Source organism: Lissotriton vulgaris, chromosome 1_1, assembly GCF_964263255.1.
Source record: "Lissotriton vulgaris chromosome 1_1, aLisVul1.2, whole genome shotgun sequence".
NCBI classification, from domain to species: domain Eukaryota; kingdom Metazoa; phylum Chordata; class Amphibia; order Caudata; family Salamandridae; genus Lissotriton; species Lissotriton vulgaris.
Window position 1 is genome coordinate 1,103,474,330 of NC_141685.1, and position 20,306 is coordinate 1,103,494,635.

At 45.3% G+C, this 20,306-nt stretch overlaps 1 protein-coding gene across 2 annotated transcripts in view; it reads right to left on the reverse strand.

Moving 5' to 3' along the window:
* The window catches only part of LOC147748681 (A.superbus venom factor 1-like), a 1,130,076-nt gene that overhangs the window by 799,051 nt on the left and 310,719 nt on the right, over positions 1 to 20,306 (reverse strand). For both annotated transcript variants that reach the window (XM_086963555.1, XM_086963554.1), the window contains exon 12: positions 15,975 to 16,187. In XM_086963555.1, the coding sequence (XP_086819681.1) occupies positions 15,975 to 16,187 (213 nt within the window). The remainder of the gene's footprint in view (positions 1 to 15,974; positions 16,188 to 20,306) is intronic.

The following is a 20,306-nucleotide window of genomic DNA, read 5'->3' on the forward strand; positions in this document are numbered from 1 at the left end:
ACGTTCACCACAGAACAGAGGACACAACTTGTGCTGCTTGTGTGTAGAAACTGGCCAATCACATTTGGCATAGAATGGAAATGTAAGTTGATAATGTACAAGTACAAACACATCCGTGATGTTGTCTAAATGTCCACTGTCCTGCATCAAATAGGCAGCTCCTCCCAAACAGTCACAATGTACATTGTCATGCAGTCTGTATGTAAACTTGTACAATGCGTCAAAATACCTGTGAACACAATGTTAAACTGCATCTCCCCTTCACATTGCAGAGGGAAGATCAACACCTTCTGCAGAACAGACCAAACATCTCTTCACTGATGACGAAGAGAACCTCCCCAACATCAACACTGATGCCCTCCAACAGCTCATGGACACCCTCAGCACCCCACCTTCAGGAGCAGGGCAGCCCAGCTGCATCGAGGAGACCCCACCCCCTGCACGGGCCACACAGCAGGAAGCACACCCATCATGGCTGTCTCTCAGGATCCCCCGAACAACACATGGCCTTCCAACGCCGTGTGTTAGGGTACCAGGAGAAGATGGCTGATCAGGTGAGGTGGGGTTTGAACTCATGGCAGCCAAACTAGATGCCATACGTGGGTGTCTAAGTCTCATCAGGGACCACTCACAGTCCCTAACAGACACCCACAGTCCGCTCCATACTCTCCAACAATCCATGGCTGACATCGCTGGAGTCCTGACTCTGATACAAGAACAACTGTCAAGTCAGAGTGGCTCCAGCGATGTTAGCCGGGAGTTTGAACACATGTGGAGGATCATGGAAAACATGGAGCGGACGCTGGAGGAAATAATGGCTGCCACAGCTGCACACCAGTGACAGGTAGCTGGGTTCTTCAATGCCCTGCAGACCCTCCTCATGGCATTAGCTTCTATGACATAGAGGTAAGCCCGAACGTACTACCTATGGATAATAATGTGTGTAATACCCAGAATAACCTGTTTTATCTAATTGCCTTAAAGTCATAATGTTAGGAGTGTTTTATTATTGGAAGTCCTTTCTCCATGAATATTAGGCCATATTGGCCCCCTCGAGGTTCCAATTTGCACAACACTTTTTTTAAAAATATTTGCCATCAGCTCATCATCAGCTCATCATTGTTAGACAGGTCATCTTAGGTGTAAGTCCTATCCCTGATAGATAGGAAAGGACATCAGTGGTAGACCATGCCACCACTGACTGAGAGTATTAATAGGTCTTTATCTCATATCTGTGAGTTATTACCTGTTAATACTTGTTTCCTTAGTTTCTCCCTTAATACAATAGGGAGCTACTACAACTGCTCAGATACATGTATCTAGTTTTGTAACCTGTTTTGCAAATGATACATTGCTTAAAACATGTAGGGAGGTTCCATTGCATTAGTATGTCTATAGATGGAAGAAATTATTGTATAGAATGTATTGTTTTATTATACATGTATAAATAGACATTAATGTTAATATATATTTTTCTATGTTTTTGTTATTAGGTGTCTTTTTAGGTTAATCTTGTGGCTCCTGAAGAAGGCGTTGCTTTGAACGCCGAAACGCGCGTCGAATATTAATTGCCACTTTTTCTTTGCAATTTTTAATTACTGTACACTACATTATGAGTTAAGATATACTCTCTTTTATGTAACAATTTTATTAATAGATTGTAATGTGTTTAAGTGTCATATGGACTTATTTCTCTGTACAATTCTGTTGATTTTAACTTGTCATACCAATTAAAAGTGAGATATAATTTTTAATATATTTGGTTGAATTTCTTCCTTTTTGTGCAACTACCCTCCCTTTGTTCCTCTTATTTTATACACATGATTGAATTTTCCCTGAAGTACAAAAGTATCATATTTTATCAGGGGGTCCTTGTTACTTACATTATATTTCCCACAGCTTGTCTGTGTAGGGCTGTTCTTGTTGAAAAGAATTTTCATAAATATATTGTTAAGTATCTGAGCAGTTGTTTATTAGGAATAATTACTTTTTCACTACCTAATTGTATATCTCTTTCTAGTCATGGCCAATTTCCAAACATTTGGATTTAGTGACGATGAATTCGCTACATTGGTTGGTACTTCAGTTCCTTCGAGTAGCACCACCCCCTCTACTATAGGTAACGATGAAGGTAAAAAACTCGTGGAATTGAAAAGAAGCTTATTCGCATAGAGGCCCATGGTGAATTTATGTTATCTTATTTAAAAACCGGTATTATCCCTAATGGGTTAAGGGTCCGGAATGTACCAGGACTCTTTGTACATCACAGACCCTTTTTAGAGAAGTGGAGCCGCATAGCGAATAGGTGCTCACGAGATTTAATGATTCTAATTGTAGGGACATCAAAAGAATTAGCAGCAGGCATCAAAACTGAAATAGAGGAGTTAGAAGAGAAACTGAAGCAACTTAACGGGGTAGATGAAGCTATGAGAAAGATAGAGGAATATAATAAAGATCTAGAGTCTTTTGCCAACTATCTAAATAAACGAAAAACTGACAAATTAAATAAAGATAAGAGATTCTATAGTGAAGAGGTAGCATATCCCTATCTATGTAAAGATTTCTACCAACAAAATCAATATGTAGACGAATCAAGAAATATACAACAAAGAGGTAATAATTTCACAGATAGCTCAGACTCAGAAGGTGAAGGCCCCAATGGTAACTATTATGAACCCGATGGAGGTTTCAACGCATAACCTGGTTCTAGACCCCAACGTCGTCCTTTTTTATCCAACAGAGGGCCTCGCCGAGGCCGTCCCAGAGTAAGGTTTCAGGGACAGGGACAACCCAGGGGGAATTTCCAAGCAAATCAACAACACCAGCAGCAACAACATCAGCAGCAGCAACAATATCACCAGCAACAACATCATCAGCAAGATCCTCAGTTCATAAGGGAAACCCGCAACAGACAATATTGGGGTCAGGGGACATAATCCCCATTTTTAACCTATCTTCCAAACCCCTAGACAGTCAGAGTGAAGCCTTGTTAGCAAAGGGCCTATCATTCGTGCCACATACAAATGCAAATATCTTTGAACTATATAAAGATATCATTTCATTCTTTAGGAAGATTAGGCTTAAGAAATTCTTCAGTAATATGGAAGAATCTAATATTGAACAGACTGATAGAAGTGAATTAACATTACCTTCCACTTTATGTCCAGGTCTAGACCAAGTAGGCCCGGAAGTTACAGCCTTTGAACTAGTGGTCCTTCAAAAACTTGATAGGTCCCTTCGGTTTGTTCCTAAACCTCTCTACAATCTAAATAAAGAAGAATCCCTTTCACTAAAACAACTATCAGTTGATAGGAACCTAATAATTAAAAGTTGTGATAAGGGAGGAGGTATTGTGGTATTGGATTCGGATAAATATGAGAACAAAATGATGCAAATGTTAGATGATAATTCTACCTACACTAAAATTAACTCTAATCCTATAAATAGCATCAAAAGAAAGATTCAACATCTTACCGATGAGGCCTTAACAAAAGGAGACATAAACAAGAAAGATGATGACTATCTGAATACCAACAAGAATAAGACAGCATGTATCTATGGACTACCCAAGATACACAAGAATGTGCAAGACCCACCCTACCGACCGATTGTGTCAATAATTGGCACCCCAACTGAACCCTTGTCGAAATTTATTGATCATCACCTGAGACCCCACATACCCAAAATCAAATCTTATGTTAGGGATACAGGACATATGATCAACATAGTTGAGGATTTAGATTTTGTACCCAGTAGAGATATCTTGGTGACGATGGATATTGAATCTTTGTATAGTAACATACCTCTAGACGAGGCTATTGTGGCAACAGATTGGTTTATTGACAGGCACAACATAATTTGCCCGAAGACTTTTTTAATTGACTGTCTGTTTATTGTTTTAACAGAAAACACATTTGAATTTGGAGACACGATATATCGCCAACAGAAGGGCGTCAGTATGGGCGCATCAGTTGCTCCCTCAATAGCGAACATTTATATGTCTTCCTTTGAGGATAAGTACATCGACAACGAGGTAGCCCCATTCTTTGAATCCATTTCCCATTGGTCCAGATACATAGACAACATCTTTTTTATCTGGACCAATGGGGAGGATTCCCTTTTGGAATTTCTCGAATGGATTAACCTGGCCAATACTAATCTTAAATTTACAGCCCAATTCAGTACTAAACAGGTTGAATTTTTGGACTTATTAATAAGAGAGAACAACAACAAACTAGAGGTAGATCTCTTTGTTAAGGAAACAGCACGCAATACATTGTTGCATTTTACCAGCTTTCACCCCAAGAGTCAGCGTGAAAGCATTCCATTTTCTCAATTCCTGCGTGTTCGCAGGAATTGTACTAATCTCTCAGATTATGACAGACAAGCAGCCGTTATGCGACAAAAGTTTCTGGAACGTGGTTATCCACACCGATTAGTCAGGAGCTCCTACAAGAGAGCTTGCTTTTATGACCGTGACCACCTCCTGAAACCTAAACAAGCCCCTACTAAGGATCAACTAGTCTGCGTAACCACGCACTCTACATTAAATGAGCGCGTAAGACAAATCATTAATGCCAATTGGCATATTTTAAACTGCAATCCCACCTCAAAAGATGTGCTTTTAAAACCGCTTTTTGCGCATAGAAGGAACAGGAATCTAAAGGACAGAATTGTCCACTCTAGATTTAGGAAAACTGAAGTTGCATCTGGCCCAGTTCAGAGATCCTTGACAAGTAACTTACCTGTACGAGGTACGGTTAAGTGTTCCTCGTGTAAATCTTGCAATAACATCATCGAGGGAGAAGAGTTTATACATAATGGCTTTGTCTCCAAAGCAAGAGGCATGTGGAATTGTAAAACTACAAATGTAGTCTATTTCATCAAATGCGCTTGTGGCCTTGGCTACGTAGGCGAAACGAGCAGGTCCATACAGGTGCGTTTGACAGAGCACAGATCGGCAATCAGGACAGGCAAAATACCAGCACCACTAGTCAAGCACTTTCTAGAAAATCATCATAAACCGGAAGATTTCAGCTGGCGCATTTTATAAAAAATACGCATTGCTGATAGTAAGGGCGGCTGTGCCGTTAGAAAGAAAAAAGAAGTTTTTTGGATTTTCGTTTTTAACACCTTTAAAAAGGGTTTAAACAGCGAAATTCCATGGGAGAATGCGATAATCTGAATTACTACAATCAACCTAATATATATGCCGGCTGGCGATATTCTTAGGTTTCATTATGCATATATGCGGTATTATGTTTTAAGATACCTTTTGAATATGATAGCTGCATCTAATAAAGTAGATCTATACCTTTAAGCTGGTGAAATGGATAATCTTCCATTTTGTAAAATGGGTTGATTCCCTATTGGACACCTAACGTCACGTGCCGTAGCGTATTTAAACTCGACATGTGATCTTTGCAGGTGTAATACTTTTCCAACGGTCCCGTATTGACGTCAGCGGCTATCACGCTCAACGTCCGTGATTTTACGGTAAGAACGAGCTAAAGACTCTTTGATAACCGTGTTAGATCTCCCGGAATAGCGCAGAATACATTTACTAAGAGCAGCTTGCATTTCTACTTATTTTTCCTCTCGTGGCTAGCCTCATGTAAAAGAGAGCCTTGAAGGACAAACCAGTGAGCAGTAAACCGCCAAGAAGAGACGATAAGCTCGGTAGTTTTGTCGATGGCTCCGAGACGCTAGCAGTTTCCTGACGCAGCGTTCTTTTGTACATGGTGAGCACATTCTGAACATTTTCGCATGACTGTTTGCTATACGCTATCGCCCTGTACGCTATCGCTTTTTACCATAAACTCGTCTAAAATCGCAGCTATAAAATAAATATAGAAAAAAACGGACAATATCGGCTGTTTGGCATTACTGGGATGTCAAAAGCTTGCCGTCCGAAATTATCAAAGATACGAATAGTTTCCTGATGCAGCAATTCATTAAATGAGATGAAAGCTACTATAGAATGTATAGCCCCTTTCTATTGTGGCTTTTTAAAAGTTTATCGCCGCATACATCTCGATAACTAAAAACCTGTACCCTTTCAATTTCTTTGTAGTAACCAGCTAAAAAGAATCCGCAAGAACAAACATAAAGTGGGATCGTGCAACGATAATTTAAAACACACGTTATCTGTCAAAGAAATATTCCTGAAACTTAACCATGGAAAGATACGATGAAAATAGCTTTTTAAATATTAATAAAAAAGTAGCAATTCGTAAAAGGTTAAATAGCATGAAGGTTTATTTGTAGTTTTCTGATACTATCTAGAATTTCAAGGGAAACTGAGAAGCCAGGAGTGAACCATATCTTGTAGTTTCATTCGCTGATAAGCCGACTCAACAAATATACCAGAATAATCTGAATTCGGCTTTAGCTTCTATGACATAGAGGTAAGCCCGAACGTACTACCTATGGATAATAATGTGTGTAATACCCAGAATAACCTGTTTTATCTAATTGCCTTAAAGTCATAATGTTAGAGAGTGTTTTATTATTGGAAGTCCTTTCTCCATGGATATTAGGCCATATTGGCCCCCTCGAGGTTCCAATTTGCACAACCCTTTTTTTAAAAATATTTGCCATCAGCTCATCATCAGCTCATCATTGTTAGACAGGTCATCTTAGGTGTAAGTCCTATCCCTGATAGATAGGAAAGGACATCAGTGGTAGACCATGCCACCACTGACTGAGAGTATTAATAGGTCTTTATCTCATATCTGTGAGTTATTACCTGTTAATACTTGTTTCCTTAGTTTCTCCCTTAATACAATAGGGAGCTACTACAACTGCTCAGATACATGTATCTAGTTTTGTAACCTGTTTTGCAAATGATACATTGCTTAAAACATGTAGGGAGGTTCCATTGCATTAGTATGTCTATAGATGGAAGAAATTATTGTATAGAATGTATTGTTTTATTATACATGTATAAATAGACATTAATGTTAATATATATTTTTCTATGTTTTTGTTATTAGGTGTCTTTTTAGGTTAATCTTGTGGCTCCTGAAGAAGGCGTTGCTTTGAACGCCGAAACGCGTGTCGAATATTAATTGCCACTTTTTCTTTGCAATTTTTAATTACTGTACACTACATTATGAGTTAAGATATACTCTCTTTTATGTAACAATTTTATTAATAGATTGTAATGTGTTTAAGTGTCATATGGACTTATTTCTCTGTACAATTCTGTTGATTTTAACTTGTCATACCAATTAGAAGTGAGATATAATTTTTAATATATTTGGTTGAATTTCTTCCTTTTGTGCAACTACCCTCCCTTTGTTCCTCTTATTTTATACACATGATTGCTGCAACAAGGCCTAGCGCGCATGAATGCTGCTGCTACTACTCCCATTCACATCTTTGCCCCCTGAAGTGTCAGTGCCACACAGTGTGGCAGACATTCTACCTCTGGCCCCTGATGTGTCACTGCCACACAGTGATGCAGACAAAACACCACCCTCATGGTAGGCACATGATACATCAGAGGACGAAGATGTGGATGACTTAGTGGTAAGAAGGAAGCAGTAGCATACATCTCCGCCATCTGGCCTGTTTCTGCTCGGTTCTGCCCTCTGCATCATCACCTTCTACTGTCCTCCGATACACTCTGTGACACTGACCTCGGACCGCAACATGGACTGCCATATTCTGTTTGGTTATCAAGGAGACAGCAATCAGACTGCGGACTGAACTCTCCCTCTACCAATGAACTTGTCAATTCCTAAAGGACTCTGGCTGGCATCCATGGGGCAACAATGTAAAGTGGGGTTTGCATGGCCCTGTACTGCTCCAGCCTCAACACTCCACCAAATATGAATAAAGCATTCCAATTCACATAGATGTATCATGTCTATGATCAATCAAGTATAAAAGTATGGTTGTATGTAGGGGCAGTGATTCTGCCTCACGGCCATGTTGCTAATGTTATGGGACTTGAGTCACAGGGTGCAACTCTCTACACCATGGTGGTACATATTTGAGCCCAAATAACGCCCTGTTGTCTTTTCTTGGTCACAAATGACAGCCTTTATGTCATGAATGTGGACACATGGGATATGTTGCTGAGTGGGATCACGTACTATCTTTGACACCCTGAAATGGCATTTTGAATACATGACACCCTAAACAGGCTCTCTGTACAGAGGTGACACACCCACCATCTAATTGACATTTGTGAGATTGTTAGCACTAAATGTTGCACTTACACTTGTCAGAGTGATGTGCTTATAGATAAGAGTGACATGCACACAGGGAATGTGTGTCAGAATGAATTTATTTGCACATGCTGTGCCTGTGGTCATTTTGTCCTGTCCCATGATTGCTGAGGACAGTCACAATGTGACGCGCTCATGTGAAGAAATTATTAATGATTATGTTCCTTCGGGCTATTCCTGCTGCAGCTGCACTGGGGTGTGGTTCACCTGCCTCATCTTTATTATCATTGTCCGGTGCATCTGCCACTTGGATTCATGGGGCATTGGTGCGTACACACATGTTGTGCAACACACAACATGCAACGATCATCTTGCACACTATTTCCGGGCTGTACAGGAGTCTTTCAAATGTGATGTCCAGACACCTGAAACGTGACTTTAACACACCAAATGAATGCTCCACAATGCCCCTGGTGCATTTGTGGGCCACATTCAACTGTCTCTGGGCCTGGGTATTCGTGTCTCGGAGGGGTGTCATCATCCACATGCAGAGTGCATATACTTGATCATCTGTGACAGGGAAGAGAGATATGTGTCAATTGAAGGTACTGCATTCTGTGTTGGCAGGCTTATTAGTTTAGTGGTGTGTGATGTGTGCGACTTTGGGATTCATGTTTGACATGTATTGCTTGTGGCAAATGTGCAGCATCCATGTGTTGTACATTGCCTCACAGCTGCTCCTCACACCCCAAGCCTATTTACTTGTGTGCTACGCGGTAGCATTACTTGCACTCCTAAGACATACCATTGTCATGACTGTCTGAGCATGTCCACAAGCCTGACAACAACACTTTGATATTGGCTGTTCAAGGTGGTCAGCCACATGTGTGTAGGCTTTTATTCAGGATATGGTGGACACAGAGACACACGCAGTATTTAATTTGAACCACGCCCAGAGCCCAGGGCTATTGATCCCACTCCTACGCTGAACTGGCATACGCCGGCCCAGCCCACTCCGCTTATGCTTACAGGGGGGAAGACATAGCCACATGTCCAAGGCCTTCCCCACTGCCTGAGGTAACATGGTTGCGTCCACTGTCCACAACACTACAAACACCAGCAATATATACCCACTTTGACATATCTGTGCTCTGCATACTGAAGTCTGAACAGCACATCACCGCCACACTTAGCATTGTCAAGTCAAGTCAAGTCAAGTCAAAGAATGTATATAGCGCTCTACATACCCAGAGGGTCTCAAGGCGCTTGAGGAGGGGGGGGGGAATTACTTGTCAAATATCCACGTTTTAAGTTGCTTTCTGAATGCTAGGTGATTCTGAGTAAGGCGAAGGTGAGTGGGAAGGGAGTTCCAGGTTTTAGCTGCCAGGTAGGAGAAGGATCTACCTCCCATGGTGGTTTTGTTGATGCGGGGTACAGTGGCAAGGGCTTGGTTGGACGATCGAAGCTGGCGGGAGGGGGAGTAGCAGGACAGTCGTGTGTTGAGGCATTCTGGTCCGATTTGGTAGAGTGCTTTGCGAGCGTGGGTTAGGAGACGGAAGGTGATCCTCTTATTGACGGGTAGCCAGTGGAGGTTTTTCAGGTGACCAGAGATATGATCTTTACGCGGGATGTCTAATATGAGCCTGGCTGAGGCGTTTTGGATTCGTTGGAGTTTTTTCTGGAGTTTAGCGGTAGTGCCGGCGTAGAGGGTGTTTCCGTAGTCCAGTCGGCTCGTGACCAGGGCGTGGGTGACCGTTTTCCTAGTTTCGGTGGGGATCCAACGAAATGTTTTTTTGAGCATGCGAAGAATGTTGAAGCAGGATGAGGAGACGGCGTTGACTTGTTTGTACATCGAAAGTGAGGAATCCAGGATGACGCCCAGGTTCCGTGCGTGGTCTGTCGGGATGGGTGCTTTTCCAAGGGCTTCTGGCCACCAAGAGTCGTCCCATGCGGAGGGGGAGGTACCCAAGATAAGGACTTCTGTTTTATCAGAGTTCAGTTTCAGACGGCTATGTTTCATCCATTCGGCAACTTCTTTCATCCCTTTGTGTAGGTTAGTTTTGGCGGTGTGAGGGTCGTTGGTGAGTGATAGGATCAGTTGAGTGTCGTCCGCGTAGGAGATGATGTTGAGGTTGTGTTGGCGTGCAATGGTTGCGAGGGGGCTCATGTATACGTTGAAAAGGGTGGGGCTGAGTGAAGATCCTTGTGGAACGCCGTAGATGACTTCAGTGGCCTCTGACTTGAATGGTTGAAGGCGGACTCTCTGGGTTCTTCCGGTGAGGAACGAGGTGATTCATTCTAGAGCTTTTCCTTGGATTCCGATGTTTCTGAGGAGGCGCTGTAGAAGGGTGTTATGGCAGACTGTGTCGAAGGCTGCGGAGAGGTCGAGGAGGATGAGGGCGACTGTGTCTCCATTGTCCAGTAGGGTTCGAATGTCATCTGTTGCTGCGATGAGGGCGGTTTCAGTGCTGTGTTTGGCTCGGAAGCCGGACTGTGAGGAGTCGAGGGAGTTGTTGGCTTCGAGGAAGGTGGCGAGCTGGTTGTTGACGGCTTTCTCGATGACTTTGGCCGGGAATGGAAGGAGCGAGATGGGACAGTAGTTTTTGAGTTCGGTGGGATCCGCTGTGGGTTTTTTCAGAAGGGCGCTGAGTTCTGCGTGTTTCCAGTTTTCCGGGAAGGTGGTGGAGTTGAGGGAGCAGTTGATGACGTCTCTGAGGTGCGGTGCTATGATGGAGTCTGCTTTGTTGAAGATGTGGTGAGGGCATGGGTCTGTGGGGGATCCTGAGTGGATGGAGTTCATCAGGCGGATAGTGTCCTCAGTGGAGATTGGGTTCCAGTCATTAAGGGTGTTCGAGGGTGGTGAAGGTCCAGCAGATGGTTGGGTGGAATGGTCTACGGGTTGGTTGTCGAAGCTGTTGTGGATGTCTGCAATTTTGTTGTGGAAAAATGAGGCTAGGGAGTCGCAGAGGGCTTGAGAGGGGGTGATGTCGTTGGAGTTGGCCGAGGGATTGGTGAATTCCTTGACAATGTTGAAAAGTTCCTTGCTGTTGTGGGCGTTGCTATCTAGTCGGTCCTTGAAGGCGGTTTGCTTGGCTTTTCGGATCAGTTGGTGGTGTGTGCGAGTGGCGTTTTTGAAGGCTTCCTTGGTGCTGGTGGATGGGTCTTTTTTCCAGGCCTTCTCCAGGGAGCGGCAGAGTTTCTTGGATTTCTTAAGATCATCGTTGAACCAGGAGGCTTTCTTACTGCCAAGTTTGATTTGTCATTTTTTCAGTGGCGCTAGAATGTCGGCGCTGTTGGATAACCATTGGGTGAGGTTGGTGGCGGCTTGGTCGGGGTTTGAGGAGTGGGCGGGGGGCTTTTGAAGAAGCGAAGAGGAGATCTGGTCGATGGTGATTTTGTTCCAGTTTCTTTGCAGAGTTGGTTGGGGGTGGTTGTTGGGTTTGGGCTTGTTGTAGGAAAAGTGGACGCAGCTGTGGTCAGTCCAGAGGAGAGCCGTAGTGTGGCTGAAGGAGACATGGTTGCTGGAGGTGAAGATAGGATTGAGTGTGTGACCTGTGATGTGGGTGGGGGAAGTGACCAGTTGTTTAAGTCCGAGGTTGGCGAGGTTGTCCAACAGGGTGGTAGAGTTACGGTCGTTGTTCTTTTCAAGGTGAAAATTGAGGTCTCCTAGAAGGATGTAATCTTTGGATGGGAGGGCGTGTGGAGTGATGAAATCCGTGATGTCTTCACTAAACTGTGCGCGGGGTCCTGGAGGTCTGTAAAGGAGGGTGCCTCTGAGTGTGGTTTTGGGGTCGGAGTGAATCTGGAAGTGAAGGTGTTCAGAGTTGGCGAGATTGACGTCAGAGCTGGTTGAGATGTGGATGGATTTTTTGTGGACGATAGCGATTCCTCCTCCTGTGTGGCCGGTACGGTCCTTGCGTATGATCTTATAGTCTTCTGGGATGGCAATGGTGATGTCTGGGGCGGAAGAGGCATTCATCCATGTTTCTGTTAGGAAGGCGACGTCCGGAGAGATGGTGTCTAGTAGATTCCATAGGTCAATGGCGTGTCTGTGGACCGATCGGGTGTTGAGCAAGATGCATTGTAGGTTGTTGGGGTCGGGAGTCTGTGGGGTGATCGTAGCGGAGTTGTTGGCGGTGCCGATGAATTTGCAGGAGTAGCATGAGAAAGGTCCGTGGGTGTGTCCAGGAGCGGCTTGGACGCAGTTGGGGGAGCGGCCGGGATTAAGGGCTAGGAGGGTGGTGGCATCGTAGGTAATGCGGGAGGGCTGGTCAATGCGAGGGCCAGGGGGTATGGCGCTGGGCGCGGTCCAGGCGCGGACGGGCGTAGACAGGCTTACCTTTGGCGCACCTTCGGCGCGAATTGGGCGCGAACGCTGCGCGTGAACGCTGCGCGCGGGAACAACTGTCATATATGGGTAGTGGAGGGGGAGGGGCGAGGGCGGCTCAGCTGGGAGGCGGGGCGGGCTCCAGAGGGCGACCACAACAACCAAAATGGCAGCGGAGGGGTCAGCAGAGCGGAGCGCTTGGGGCGAAATGCGCAATAACTGATACAATTACAATAGCGCTTTGAAAATGCTATTAAAGTAAAGCGGCAAGCAGGGCAGACTGCAGGCAACAATAGGAGGCAGTTAATCAAGAAAATGCGGAACAACGATACCACAGGTCGCCAGGGAAGGCAGGGGAGCGACCACTCAGCTCGAGAGCGAAGCGAGTCACAGCGCGTTCAGGTCACGGAGCGCTGTTTGTAGGCAGTGTGAGGGCGGCTCAGCAGGGAGGCGGGGCGGGCTCCAGAGGGCGACCACAACAACCTAAATGGCAGCGGAGGGGTCAGCGGAGCGGAGCGCTTGGGGCGAAATGCGCAATAACTGATACAATTACAATAGCGCTTTGAAAATGCTATTAAAGTAAAGCGGCAAGCAGGGCAGACTGCAGGCAACAATAGGAGGCAGTTAATCAAGAAAATGCGGAACAACGATACCACAGGTCGCCAGGGAAGGCAGGGGAGCGACCACTCAGCTCGAGTGCGAAGCGAGTCACAGCGCGTTCAGGTCACGGAGCGCTGTTTGTAGGCAGTGGGAGGGCGGCTCAGCTGGGAGGCGGGGCGGGCTCCAGAGGGCGACCACAACAACCAAAATGGCAGCGGAGGGGTCAGCGGAGCGGAGCGCTTGGGGCGAAATGCGCAATAACTGATACAATTACAATAGCGCTTTGAAAATGCTATTAAAGTAAAGCGGCAAGCAGGGCAGACTGCAGGCAACAATAGGAGGCAGTTAATCAAGAAAATGCGGAACAACGATACCACAGGTCGCCAGGGAAGGCAGGGGAGCGACCACTCAGCAAAATCCTATTTATGGGTCACTTGCCTCTTTCGCACAGACTTGGTTCCCACCTCTCACCACATTCAGCAAATGTGTGGCAGAGGTGCCATGACGATCTGACTGATCATTGAAAGTATCACGAAGTGGTGTTTTCGTGTGTTTTTGCACGGGAACTTCTACTCTGCATATCATTAGATTTAGTTGGTACTCTCATCCGTGGTGATGTTTATTGCACCAGCTATCGCTGGAAAACAGGCGATATCGGCAGTTTGCACCAGCTTGAGAATAGGGCGATAGATCTAAATGCAATCGGCAATAAGTCCTTGAGAATATGCCCCAATGTTGTTTTGTTCTTTTACATCAGGTGCATTGGACCTCTATGAGGCTGAGAGCTAATCCAGAACTGAAGAGTTGTGATTCTGAGGGGACATCTTGGATTTTCCTCAGGCTGATTTAGCTCGGCAGTGTTCTTGCCAAGCAAGTCCTCATCAAGAAGCAGCAATCGCACTTCCTGCTCTCTAAAGAGGAAGCATCAGGCTCAGCCTGATGTTAGATAATTGCAGGCACAATTTTGGAGATGGTTCAGAGCTTTCTAAGGGCATATCTCAGTGCAGTGGATACTGTAGCACAGAATACTCCATATCTTAACACTTTGCATTTTTCAGGGCCAGCTCAGCCTTTAGGCCAATGTGATAACATTCTAGATAAGATGAATCCTCAGAAGGAGATGGGGCAAGCTCTGGCCTCGCTCTCTCTCTAGAGAAGCCTGTATATAAAGGGTTGTGTGTAGAAATATCCCTACTTGGCATGCAGACCAGCACAAAGCAGAGCTAAAAATTAGCATTACAAAAAGTATTTTGCATGGGATCCATGTATGATCCTAAAATAAAGTGTAGAAATGTAGTATCTGTATACAGTGTTCAAGTTTTAAATGTTTTATAGTACAATATGCAAACATAACTAGTACTTTTCAGAAAGGTGACAAAATCACAGCAAGCACTCTTTTCCCAGTACAGGTACGAAATCCCACCTGCTCTGCATCAATGAAAGTCGGCCTGGTTGTTTGAAACCAGTCATTGCATTTCAATGTGCAGGCATCAACCCTACTGACTTTCAAAGAGTGACAGATCTCCCTGGAGGTGGTTTGAGTGAAGGACTGCATCACCCTGCAGGGACCCATTTCACCATTTCAGGAGGTACTGTTGGGGAGAACACTGGTGGTACACCACTTCCATGTGATGCTGCAGATGTCCGCCTCTGTGCCTACATCTGTTACATAGTGCAGTTGCAAAGGCAAAGTATTCCTTAATTTGTTTAGGGCCAAGTGCCCAAGCAAATGGAGGAAGCCCCCCTTGACAATGTGCCAGCGCACATTTAGTGCAAATGCAATCAGTATTACAGAAGAGATTATGCAATTTCTAAAACATGAAGCATGGGGTCTCCGAAGGCCCAGAATCCACAGAGTTTGAGTATACAAAGCCCCCTACCCTACTGTTGCCTACGTGAACAAACCCTAAGCCTCTTGCTCAGCAGTCTAAGTACCAGTTGGATAAACACCAACACTTTCTCTACACTATCAGTCCTGTTTACATCATCACTGGGACTGTCCACCAGCCCTGCCATTAAATCACGTTTAATGAATGTCAATATACTTTCCCAGCTTATCAAGAGCTATTCTAATGACCCTAAGAACATTCCTTCACCCAACTCTATAAGTCCTGTTTGGATGTATCTCAGAATCCTCCTGTTGCAAAGTCGTCTGTGTCCTGGTCGGATATACCCCTGACCCCATTCATGTCCTTTTTGCTGACTTTTCAAACCCCAAGACCAACCTTTCAACTAGAGATCTAGTACCCCAATATTGAATCTTAAATCACAACAATAATGATGTGCACAATACGATCAAGGTAAATAGACGTAGAGTCAAAATAGTACCGATATCCGCAATGGATGTCCTGCCTGCCCTAACAACAGTGTATAGGGCCTCTATCCACACTAAATAGGGTTGACAAGAAATCTGCAGATTCTTTGGTAGTGGGCCAGCATGTGCCAAAGTTTAAATAAGACTCTAAATCTTTCCTCCCCTATGGAATATAATATACAGGCCGATATCTTGCAGTCCATATTGCTAGAGGTCGACACTTACCTGCATAAATTCTAGCATCCTTTCCCAGCTCCAGCCATCTCATTTGTAGAACCCCAGAACCCTTCCCTATCACTGCTCCTCAGGCTTTAATCTTTTTTGATGGACATTAAGAAACTTGCTCAGCCTAATGACTCATAATGGAATAATCCTCAGCACCCCCTTCCAGGTCCATCCGTCCTGGCTGGATAAATCTTAAAACCCTTCCCTTGCACCAGCTTTCCTAGCCTTGGTTCAAAGAAGCACAAGAGCTTCCCCACAGCCAGTCTTTGGAGACCAAGCAACAGGATTATCTCTCTTCCCTGATATCTCTATTGTTGCAATGTGTCCTTACTAAGTAAGTTAAGGATTTAATCTGCTTCTCTTTGGCCGGGTCACTGCTCTTCACATTGAAGTTGACATACAGGTTGTCGCCCGCTTTTAGATAATTGGCAGTGACTAGGATATGGAGGTAGTTCTTGGAGCTTCCTTGCGTCTTGTAAGCAATTGCCTTCATTGTTGCCCTCGCCTGACGATCATCTCCGTATAAAGGATGTGTTGTGGCAACCTGAAAAATTAAGATTATCATAGTTAGATCACTGTTTGAAGAAACACTGGCCTAAACTTTTATCCAGATATGCCAACTGCACAACATGACTCTAATGCAACAGTGCTGTGAGCCTGTGATTCCTCTGTGTCAGTTTGTGGCTATGCTCTTTGTTTCCCAATGTCTTCTTTTTATCCGATCTCTCAGCTCCTCAGTATCTACTCTCTGTTCCACAGCTCCTCCGTAAAATCAGATGCCTGGTGCTAATATACATTACCCATGTGTTAAAAGTGTCCATCAGCACATAAGATTCATCCATCTGTGGGAGGGTAGCCCCTATGTGTATTTGATGGTGGTCAGTGTTTGTGAGTGACAGCCATCCCCGCTATGGGCCTGACTTTCAGTGTCCCAGAAAAAATTCTGATCCTTGCACAAACACATGGAATATGTGGAGTGAAAAAGATCCAGAACTACTACAACATGTGACATTTTTATTAGTAAGAACCAAAATCTGCAAGTTGTAGGAAGTCGGCCTGGTATATGCTGTCCACTAATTAAAGTGGGCACCTTGCATCAGTCCAAACAACCCTTATGGTGATTTAGGAGGTCAAAGATAACCTTAGAAATCTATCCAAGTGGTAGCTTTGGAGAGCAGCCTTCATGGTAAGTCTTCAAGGAATGTTAAGCAGCTTGTTCTACCAGAATGCAATCTTATTGCAATAATTAAATTAAATGAGAACCACACAGTAGTTATAAAAATATGTATTTATTAATATAACACTCTCTAGTATGACACAATATCTTCTACAAAAAGATAATCACAAAGAACACAATACTGTAGCACAGAAACGATAATAAGTAGCAATAATACACAGTGGTCACAGAGGGGGACCAAACCATATACTAAAATAGTGGTATAAGAACAATGACTTGAGTCAAGACAAGGTCTAGCGTATGTAGAATCGCTGGGTCACAAAGGAACCACCCAAGGTGAGTAAGTAGGGACCCCACGGAGGACGGGAGCAGTTTGGGAACTTAACTGCATGCTCCGTACAATTCTATGGGTAAGTAGCAGTTGAAGTTTTAAAGTTTAAGGACCCTTCCCAGTGTACTTTGAGGAAATCCAGTGGAACGTAGGAGGTTAGAGAGCCATACCACCCATGGATACAGTAGTACCAGAGTTACCTATTCCAGGTCAGCCGGGTGCATAGGTCTGAAGTGGCGTCGGAAACCGCCGTCGATCTCAATGGGATACCTCAAAGTAGAGTCACTGCTGGGAGGAGAAGAAATGTCAGGTGGAATCCAAACATGGATTCAGGATGAAAAGTACCTGAAAGCAACGGGAACAGAGTCTTGGTCACTTGGAGTGACCAGGGGCTCGGTAGTCGAATGCCCACCGATGACGGGTACTTCAGGTGAGTTGATGGTGTTCTTGACTCTGCAGCCACGGGGACCAGGAGATGTTGAAGATGACCAGCAGGCAGAAGTGAGCTGTCCCACAGAGGGTGTCAAGTGCTGAGGGGTCGGTGTCTGGTGGTAGCACCAACAAGCCTTGGCAACGGCAACCCATGCAGAAGGTCAAGAAGGGTTACGGTTTGGACCAGCAAGGTCCAGGAGACTCACCAAAGCAAGGGGAGTCAGGACGGATTACTTACAAAATATCGAATACAGAAATATAGAATACCCAAAATATCGATGACAAAATATAGATTGCAAAAATATCGAAGTCCTATCTACAAACAGGTAAGTACAAAAATATCGAATCAAAAATATCAAAAAAAATATATAGTTATTCAAAATTTCGAACTTTTTAAAATTTCTTAAAAGTAATTTAAAATTAATGAAATAACAAATATGATTAAATAAAACATATTTAAAAATACTTAAATAACCTTAAAATTATTAAACAATTAATTTAAGTTAAAAAAATAAACATACAATTTTATGTTTTAACACACATATATATATAACATAATATTAATAAAAAATGTAAAATATTTTTACCGTAGGATAGCGGGAGAGTTAAATATACTATTACCACTCCAGTGACTGCAACAGTAGGGTAAAAGTTCGATAGCGTAGGGGTAAAAATTACTATTCCCACTCCAGTGAGTACAACACTAGGGAAAGCGTTGGATAGGGTAAGGGTAAAAATTACTATTCCCACTCCAGTGAGTGCAACAGTAGGGAAAGCGTTGGATAGCGTAGGGGTAAAAATTACTATTCCCACTCCAGTGAGTGCATGTTGGACCCGGCCCTTTTGGCAGGTTCACCCCGAAACTTTTTGCTTTTGCCTAGCCTGTTTCTGTAACCTGGTGTTGGTGATTTTAGGTCTCTGTGCACTTTTTCACTGTGGTCCAGTGTAAAGTGCGTGCGCTCTCTGTGTGTGGGGTGAGAGTGATCTGCCCTCCCATAGGAATGCATGGGGAATATGTGTGACCATGGTAGTTCCTGATGTGTGGGGATTGCAGGGTCGAGTTTTGTATGTGCGAACTCGTGAGATTGAATGCTGCGCAATGATGTATGCGGCATGATTGTGTCTAGTGTGGAAGTGCCACTTCTAGAAGTTGGCATGTTTGTGTAATTTGTGTCTGGCGTGTGATTGGCTGGAGCTGGCTGGTGAGCCTGGCTCCAGGAGTCAGGATGGGTCTGCCCCAGTGGTGAGTGTTGAGATTAGCATGCTGATGTGAGGGAGCGGCTGCACCTGGGACCTGAATAGGGCTGGGCTTTCCCTCCACAATGCTGGCTCCACCCCCTGTGGTGTGTCTGATGTCCCTAGCCTGGCCAGTGAAAGGGAGTTCCCCATAACCAGTTGTAGCTGGTTCTCACCTTGCCTACACCCTGCTAGACAAAGGGATTTTTGTGTATAAAAAGGGTGCTGTGACACCCTGAAAAGGTTCATGTTTCTGACTGGAATCAACCAGGGGCGTGCTGCTGCTGGGGCCCAGGGGAAGGCTTGCCTCCCTGGGCCCTGCCCAGCCCCTGGATACCCTGGATGCTGATGGACTTTCCTTTGTTGGGAGCTGCTTGCTCCATCTTTTGGAGATCCAGGACTTTGTGGGACCCTCCTGCCCTCTTCACCTATGGGGGTTGTGGTTCTGGGGCCCTCCTGGTGGGGTTTTCGCAGGTGCCCACCCTGCATTGTGCCCACAGTTATATATTTTTATTTAAGGGTGCCACCCCTTTTTATAGGTGCCTTAACGGGTGCCCACCCCGTTTCCACTTTTATTTTAAACCTTGAGGGTGCCTACCCCTCTCTGTGCCTCGGAGATCACCGCCACGGCCCTCGCGCCACATACAGGAAGTCAGGCACCGTAGTGCCTGACGCGGAGCGGGACTTCCGGTTTTCGGAAGAAGTCCTGCCCACCGCCGCACTCTAATTGGCCGGCGCGGCCGGAAGAGGGGCAACCAAGGTAGCGTGGCCGGTTCCAGCAGGGCTCCTGTGTGCTGGAGGGAGCCCTGCATCAGTGAAGGAAGCTGCCCGGGTGAGGAGGTGCCGGTGGAAAAGCCCAGTGGCCCCCAGGAGGGGGCCCGGGTGAAGCATGTGCGGCGGTAGTGTGGGGCTCCCAGGAGAAAGGGGAAGCCCCGCGCTTTGAAGGAGATTATGCCGGCTCCTCCAGCGAGGCTCTCGTGAGTGTGAGAGCCCCACCACCGCTGAGAGGAGAAGGACCAGTGCCGCGTTGTAGCGCAGACAGAGGAGTCCCGGTGAGTGGGGGCTCTTTGGGGGTGTCAGTGCCCGTGCAAGGCACAGAATGGTGGTGCCCTCTTCTTTAGAGTGGCCCCGGATGGCAGCGGGCCGCTCCACCGATGGCCAGATGCCCTTAGAGCCTAGGTGGCTCCAGCATTGGGCATGTTTTGTTTAGGGGCCTGCAGGTGCCCCCGATGGGCACAAGTATTTATTAGCGGGCCCAGAGGGACCCATGTTTCCCCCGCAGTTCTTCCAATGGGGCATAGCTGATCCCCAGAGCCCATATGGGGCTCCAACTTCATGGGCATGTTTTCTTCTTAACAGTACCAGTGTGCCCCATAGGGACAGAGTCTTGCCAGAGCCTCCATGGCTCCAGCGCCCCGCAGCAATTATTCTAGAGCCAGAGGGGCTCCTACGCTGTGGCCATTGATTTTGAGGGCCTGTGTCCTGTC